The sequence below is a fragment of the Nelumbo nucifera genome, chromosome 1, assembly GCF_055504915.1.
Source record: "Nelumbo nucifera cultivar China Antique chromosome 1, China Antique-T2T, whole genome shotgun sequence".
NCBI classification, from domain to species: domain Eukaryota; kingdom Viridiplantae; phylum Streptophyta; class Magnoliopsida; order Proteales; family Nelumbonaceae; genus Nelumbo; species Nelumbo nucifera.
In genome coordinates, this window is record NC_142649.1 from 193,706,251 (window position 1) to 193,714,230 (window position 7,980).

The window sequence follows — 7,980 nt, forward strand, 5'->3', positions numbered from 1 at the left end:
TATATGTGACTAGGGTCTCACCCTAGCAGCTGAGACAGGCCACCCGAACCGACTTGGTGGCACAACAGTGTTAGCCTTATCAGGATAGGTCTCCCCAGACCGACCCACTGGCTGTGAACATTCTAAATTAACACGAGTCTCATTAAGTGTCCATTTTAAGGGTATTACACAGAAACATACCAAGGGAACATGAATCAAATATGTACTTTTATTCATTCACAATAAACTCATAATGTACATCATTCTAATTGAAGCTAAGGGCATACAAAACTGTCCAACAGTTTCTGACCCCAATTGTTATGATGAAGCTACAGAAAGTCAAGTTTGACCGGACGCAATGAAAGAAGAGATGTTGGCTATTGAAAGAATGAAACTTGGGAGTTGATCAATCTACGAAAAGGCAAGAATGTTATTGGGCTCAAGTGGGTGTACAAAACAAAGTATCATGCTGACGGTACTACATAGAAACACAAAGCTCGGTTGGAGGTGAAAGGGTACTCTTAGCAGCAAGGTGTTGATTTCGAAGAAACGTTTTCTCTAGTTGTTCGCTTTGAAACGGTAAGAACCTTTCTAGCCTTGGTTGCACAATTAAATTGGGTTGTGTACCAATTTGATGTTAAATCCGCCTTTTTGAATGGAGAACTAGATGAAGAGGTGTATGTCTCTCAACCTGAAGGTTTTGTTAGTGGTGATGACAGTAAAGTTTATAGGTTAAAGAAGGCTTTATATGGCCTAAAGCAAGCCTCACGAGCATGGTACAACAAGATAGACTCCTACTTTCAGGAGAATGGATTTGAAAGGAGTAAAAATGAGCCAACGCTTTATGTGAAGAAGCGAGGTAAATCTGATTTTTTGGTGGTATGTCTTTATGTTGACGACATAATTTATATGGGATCTTGTGAGTCTCTTGTTGAGGAATTTAAGTCTTGCATGATGAAAAAATTTGAGATGTCAGATTTGGGTTTGTTGCATTATTTTCTTGGTTTGGAGATGAACCAAAGTGCAGATGGGATTTTTATTTCCCAAAGGAAATATGCTAATGATTTGTTGAAAAAGTTCAATATGTTAAACTGTAAAGTAGCTCCAACTCCCATGAATGTGAATGAGACACTCATAGCTAATGATGGCACCGGAATGAAGAGTGCGAGATATTTTAGAAGTATGGTTGGCGGTTTAAACTACTTGTCTCACACAAGGCCTAATATAGCATTCCATGTCAGCGTTGTCTCTAGATTTATGCATAGCCCAACAATGCATCACCTCGGGGCAGCAAAGAGGATCCTTCGTTATGTTGCTGGTGTTAGACAGTTTTGTATGCCCTTAGCTTCAATTAGAATGATGTACTTTATGAGTTTATTGTAAATGAATAAAGATACATATTTGATTCATGTTCCCTTGGTATGTTTCTGCATAATACCCTTAAACTGGACACTTAATGAGACTCGTGTTAGTTTAGAATGTTCACAGCCAGTGGGTCGGTCTGGGGAGACCTATCCTGACAAGGCTGACACTGTGGTGCCACCAAGTCGGTTGGGGTGGCCTGTCTCAGCTGCCAGGGTGAGACCCTAGGCACATACAGTGTAGGATTAATTGAATCTTTGAACTGGACCAGATTTCCAGTATTGCCCTGGACCTTGGAGATTGATGGGCAAAACTGGAAAGTTACACCCGACCCCTAGACTCGATTATGATACTACACTAGGTGTCGGATTGGGCTGTCTTTGATGTACCAATCAGAGAGATCCTTAGCGGGGGTCAAAACTTGGGTATGTTGGGACAGTTCGAGAATTCATCTGAGTGGGTGATCATAGTGACAGGATCAGCCCCTTTGTCGGACAAAGGTAATGATCGGGGATGCACTCTCACTGATGGAAACCAAGACTACCGGCAGCCGATTTCAACCGTTGAGATTTGTTTTGCAAAATATATTTTATATAAGATATAAAGTATATATGTATGGTTTCTAAATTGTTTGCAAGAAGGTTTTAATTCCCGGGATCCATATAAGAGGAGAGTGCAACACTGTTCCTTGCAGCCGAGGGAGAGGTCCTCTATTGTTGGGCAGTGTATGATCATTATGGGCTGAGAGGTTAAGTGTAAGACCATTGAGGTTAATACCTGATGGGCTAATCTTGCATCTGCCCACAGTCCTTGGGTGTTACAAGGTGGCTTGGCCCAGGGACCTCTTAGGGTAAGTGTTGGGCCCGTGGAGCCCATTTGATGGGTTTCAGGGGGTGCACTGTCTTTAATAGTGTATTCGGCCAGGCCTTGTAACAAAGGTTGGGCCGAACCCATGTGGCTGATGTGTAGATCAATGCTTGGGTCCCACGCCATACAAGGAAGCCCAACTGGGCAGCAGTTAAGAGGGTTAAGTGAGCACATAAGTTTAATGGGCCTAAAGCTCATTTCGAACTGGGCTGCTTATTTAGTTAACAAAGGGGTGAAATCTGAAGTGGATCAGCTAATAGGATTGGGCTTAGACCTTATCCACTTAGAGAGTCCAAGATCTAAATAAGATTTAGATCTGGAAACCTCTTAATCAGATTAGGAGATGGCTGATCTGATCTCCAGATAAGATAAGGATTATCCCTTATCACTTAAAGGGACTTCTAAACCAAATATGATTTGGATTAGCAACTCCTAATCTGATTAGGAGCTGATCCCTTTAAGACTATAAAAGAAGAAGGGGGCGGCAGCCTTTAGACACACAATACACACAGATCATCAGGTTTCTTTGATGCTGAAATCTAGAAGAGAGAATTCTGCTCCCTGCAAATACTCTCTTGCCGCCTCCCTGTTCTTGCCGCCCTGTTTGCCAGTTCGATCTCCACTTGTGGGAGAAGTCAAGATTGGATCTTGACATCAGTTCTTTGAGAAAGGATTGAAAGGAAGCTGTGCTCACGTGCCATCTTGCTGATTCTTGCGAAGGACAGAGTTCTTGGAGAAGAACACTGCTGATTCTGCTCCACCTGCACTGCGCCATCTTCAGTGGGAGCAGTCTTTGGATCCTTCCTTGGGCGTGAACACCTTCGTTGGGAGATATTACTTCTCCGTATCAGGTATAATCCTTCCCACTTCTTTTGGGCGTCCATAGGATGGATCTCTCATCCCTTCAGCTAGAACTGTTGATTTTGGAATTTGGTACTCAAAAGTATCAGATTTCAAACTTTTGGGTTTTACTGATAGTGACTAGGCAGGTTGTTTGGATGATAGAAAATGCACTTCCGGCTATGTTTTCTCCCTTGGTTCGGGTGCTATTTCATGGAGTTCAAAGAAGCAAGAGATCATGGCCTTGCCATTATCAGAAGCAGAATATGTTGCTGCGATGGCATCAATTTGTCAAGCAGTTTGGCTAAGGAGATTGTTAGCTGATTTTTGCCAAGTTCAAGAAGGTGCAACTCAAGTGTTTTGTGACAACAAGGCAACAATTGCTATGGCAAAAAATCTAGCTTTCCACAGTAGAACAAAGCAATAAAGCATTGTGGGACCAATGAGCAAGTAGCTGATGTTCTTACCAAGTCACTGCCACGTGCCAAAAATGAGTACTTCAGATTGAAGATGGGAGTAACAAGTTTTGAAGCAAGGGGGAGTGTTGATAGTGCTTCAAACTAAGTGGACGTAGTGGGTGATTTACTTCCTAATTGTTAGGCATTATGTTAGTGGACTTAGTGGGTGGTTTACTTCCTAATTGTTAGGCATTATGTTAGTGGACTTAGTGGATGAGTTACTTCCAAATTGTTAGGCACTATTTGGAGTTAGTGAGCCATGTTTATCCACTTTCTAATTTAGTTGCTTATTTTTTAGCTAAGGTTAGTTCAGCTGTAAGTCTATATATTTGGACCTCTGATGTTGTTTTTTGCATGAAGAAAATTGAATTCGAAGTGGCTTTGTTTTCAAATTAGAATTTCTGTTGTTTTTCCCAATAGAATCCTCCAAGCACAAACACCAGCAGCAAGGTGAAGGTACCTAATGTATTTGCAACTACCTGTGTTCTTCCAACTACTACAATGAACCGGAAGAGAGAGAGAGAGAGAGCCATCTGATGTACACTAAAGAATGACAAGAACTGTCGGAAAAACCTGAAGATTTTGGAAATGTGTCAATCAGATAAACCATAATATGGTGACTTGGGTTTAGTGACAACTAATAAATTACTCCTAGTAAATAGGAAAATAGGAGAAAATTTACCTGCTGGTAGCAGGAGCAAACCCAATAGTGTAATAAGAATGATCCATATTCCTGATTTCATCAGAGAGAGGGGAATCCTGAGGAGCCAAATTGGTAGCCCAAAAGCCCATGCAGGGTAGAATAAGTGATCTCTCTGTTTAAAGAATACAGGGAGCCTGAAGACAGTCATTGCAAGCTCTTGCAATGAAGTTATTTGTGCACCTCAAATTTTTCTGTTCCGACATGTTTTCCACTAATGCCAAACCCTTCATCATTTAGTTCTATAAGTATTATTTCTTATTCTGATTTATAAGAGGGAGGAGAAGAGATCAGGTGTAAACGAGAAAAGATTTAATTTAATAGAGTACTAACATATAGAGGAAGGTAAGGAGGAAGACGAGGTAAAACTCATAAAGGTCTTGTGAAAGCTCTCTCCAGAGCTCTGTGATTTTCAGCGGAAGGAGGTGGGCAGCCATTTTCCGCGGAAGTAGCAGAAGAAAAGAAGCCGCTTTGTCGCAGGTGAAAGAGATCTGAATGAGGTTTTGAACCAATGAGCAAGTGGAGTAGAGAAGGAAAAGAAAGAGAGAGTATTTGGTAGATGAACAGTGCTTTTCTCCCAATTGTTCAAATATTTATTACAAAGGGTAGTATGGGGATTAAAACGGCGGATTTAAACTAACGGATTTGACTCACGGTTATAGGGGTCTTTGTTGCAAAACAAAGTACAGGGGTATTGTCAGTGACCCCATAGTACGGGGGGGTCTTGGTAATTTCAAAAAATAAAGTTGAAAATCAGAAGCGGTGTTTTAAATTTCTCGTACGTTTGCACCGTCTTTCATGACTGTAACTCAACGCACATTTGTGGTAGGTAGCAGATCCCAACTCAGCTCAAGAAACTCAGCCTACGCACAATTGAGGTAGGTAGCAGATCCGAACTCTCTCTTGAGCTGTTGAGCCCAATTCCATCTCCATTCTCACAACAACCTGGATCTCCAATGTTATAAATAAGCGTCTTGGCCATTAGTCATTAGTCATTACCATCTTGCACCGAGATTAGAGAGAGAGAGAGAGAGAGAGAGAGGAGTAGAAGATGGAAAACTCGAACTCGAGTTTACTATTGTTGTTTTGTTTCATTTGCACCTTCATTTATTTCCTCGCTTCTGGTAGAAGGGGAAGTAGGTCTGGCTCACCCAAACTCCCACCAGGCCCCATCCCTCTTCCCCTTGTCGGCAACCTCTTCAAACTCGGTAACAAACCCCATGAAGCACTCACAGAGCTAGCCAAGGCTTATGGTCCAGTTATGACTCTGAAGCTCGGCTGCCTGACGACGGTCGTCATTTCTTCGTCCAGCATGGCCAAAGAGGTCTTGCGAAAGAATGATCAGGCCTTATCAGCTCGAACTATTCCAGATTCGGTCCGGGCATGTAATCACCATCAAGTATCAATGGTATGGTTACCACCTTCCCTTCAATGGCGAAACCTGCGGAAATTCTGCAATACTGAAATATTTTCCAGTAAGAAACTTGACTCTATGCAAGGTCTCCGATGCCAAAAAGTTGAGGAGCTTGTTGCTTATGTTCACAACAATAGCCGGGCTGGTCGTGCAGTCAATATTGGCCTAGCAGCATCGGTCACCTCTCTTAATTTGTTATCGAACACCTTCTTCTCTGTGGACTTGGTCCATCTCGGCTCTGATTCTGCCCAAGATTTCAAGACACTAATCTGGGCAGTGATGGAAGAAGTAGGAAGACCGAACTTGGCAGACTATTTCCCAATTCTCAGATGGATAGACCCGCAAGGTGTAAAGCGTCGCTTGTCTAGCCATTTTCAGAGGTTATTCGAAATTTTTGATGAAATGATCGACCAAAGGTTACAATTGAGAGCATCGCTTACTTCTCCCACGTACAACAGTGATGTACTAGATGTTCTCCTCAACCACACCATAGATAATTACTCCGAGTTCGGGTGGAAGTCGCCAACTGACCTCAGAAATTTTCTCTTGGTGGGTAACTAATTAACTTTCGTTTATTTATTCTTATATTTTCAAGGGAAAAGAATTAACGCCTTACAATAGGTAGCGTTGTTTTTTTTTGGTCTAATGCAGAAAATTCAATTCTGTATCAGGATCTATTTGTTGCAGGAACAGACACAACATCAAGCACATTGGAATGGGCTATGGCTGAGTTACTTCGAAAGCCTGAAGCACTGGTAAAGGCTCGAATGGAGCTGGAAGAAACAATACAGAAAGGTAAATCGATTGAAGAATCGGATATTGTTCGACTACCTTACTTACAAGCGGTGGTGAAGGAAACATTTAGGTTGCACCCACCGGCTCCACTTTTAGTCCCTCGTAGATCAGATATTGATGTAGAGATATGCGGCTTCACCGTGCCCAAGGATGCCCAAGTTCTGGTGAATGTGTGGGCCATAGGCAGAGACCCAACCAAGTGGGAGAACCCTCACTGTTTTAGTCCTGATAGGTTTCTCAACTCAGCCATTGGTTTCAATGGCCAGGACTTTGATTTGATTCCGCTCGGCGCCGGGAGACGGATCTGTCCTGGGTTGCCACTAGCTTTTCGGATGGTTCACTCGATGTTGGCTTCTCTTCTTCATTCGTTCGATTGGAAGCTTGAAGATGGGACGACACCAGAGCAAATGGACATGGATGATTGTTTTGGACTCACTTTACAAAAGGCTGAGCCTCTTATGGCTGTCCCTGTTCATGTTTAGTTCTTTTCATCAATAACTAGTTCAGGAAGAAACACAAACACCATTGTCTGTACTGAAATCCTGTTAGTGACAAATTAGAAATGTGTGTTTTCAATCCAAAGTCAGCACCACTCCTTAAGTTTTAACATTAGCATCCGATTGAACATCCCTGAAATCATTCAACAGACACACACAAAATCCGACTGAACATTAGCATCAGCAATGGATGTTGGTTATATTCATTAGTGGAGGTGTTTTTTTTTACTTTATAAGGAAACTTGCATTATTAATTCAACGAACAAGATGTTTTCCTTTGTGAACCAATCTTCGGTGTGGATTTCTGAGAAACACATTATTCTACTTGTCATCCATCAGCACGAGGAGTTTGTCTGAACTAATGTGTCATGAGGGGGATCCATTGATAGGGGTGGCAATTTTTCACCCAACCGCTGAAACCACCCAGTATCTAACCCACCCAACATGCCCATTAACTTGGCGGGTTGTGTGATCAACCCATCACCCAACCCGCCCCTTTAAATGGGTTGGGTTGGGTTGGGTTGTGGATAACTATTGGTTTAACCATTACAAATATAAGTATTAATTTTAGCTTTTTTTTAATTTTCTTCATTTGAATTAAATAATTTATAATTAATGCATTAATTTTCTATTAATTATTAACTAAATTTAGTATTGTCTTGAATCAACACACTTCACCCAGCATAAATCCAAATCAATTTGACCCGAGTTCAGACCAGTTCAATGCGGTTTGACTCGCTCTAGCATATACCGATCCGGGTCGAGCCGAATCCGAAATAGACCTAGGCAAGAAGGTTCAGTACTGCTTGTGAAGGGATGAGAGATCCATCGTATGGACCTCCAAATCTTGCGGAATTAAGGGGCGAATTTCAAAAATTTTTTCTCTCCCTTCAACTGGGAATCGCATTCCCTATTTAGAAAATCATATTTTCAAAGATCAATCTTGAACCATAAACTGAACCAAAAGGAGTAGGAGAGGATTATACCAGATACGGAGAAATAGTATCCCCCAATGAAGGTGTTCATGTTAGACAGTTTTGTATGCCCTTAGCTTCAATCAGAATGATG

The 7,980-nt window shown here is 41.8% G+C and overlaps 1 protein-coding gene across 1 annotated transcript; it reads left to right on the forward strand.

Moving 5' to 3' along the window:
* Positions 1-5,138: 5,138 nt before the first annotated feature.
* Positions 5,139-7,118, forward strand: LOC148804303 (geraniol 8-hydroxylase-like). Its single transcript, XM_088886703.1, has 2 exons — positions 5,139-6,169; positions 6,292-7,118. The coding sequence occupies exons 1-2, from the start codon at positions 5,258-5,260 to the stop codon at positions 6,895-6,897; spliced, it is 1,518 nt and encodes a 505-aa protein (XP_088742829.1). The 5' UTR covers positions 5,139-5,257; the 3' UTR covers positions 6,898-7,118.
* The last annotated feature ends 862 nt before the right edge of the window (positions 7,119-7,980 follow it).

Coding starts and splice junctions, on each gene's coding strand:
- LOC148804303 (XM_088886703.1), top strand. CDS start 5,258: ATGGAAAACTCGAACTCGAGTTTACTATTGTTGTTTTGTTTCATTTGC. Junction 6,170..6,291: donor ACCTCAGAAATTTTCTCTTG/GTGGGTAACTAA, acceptor ATTCTGTATCAG/GATCTATTTGTTGCAGGAAC.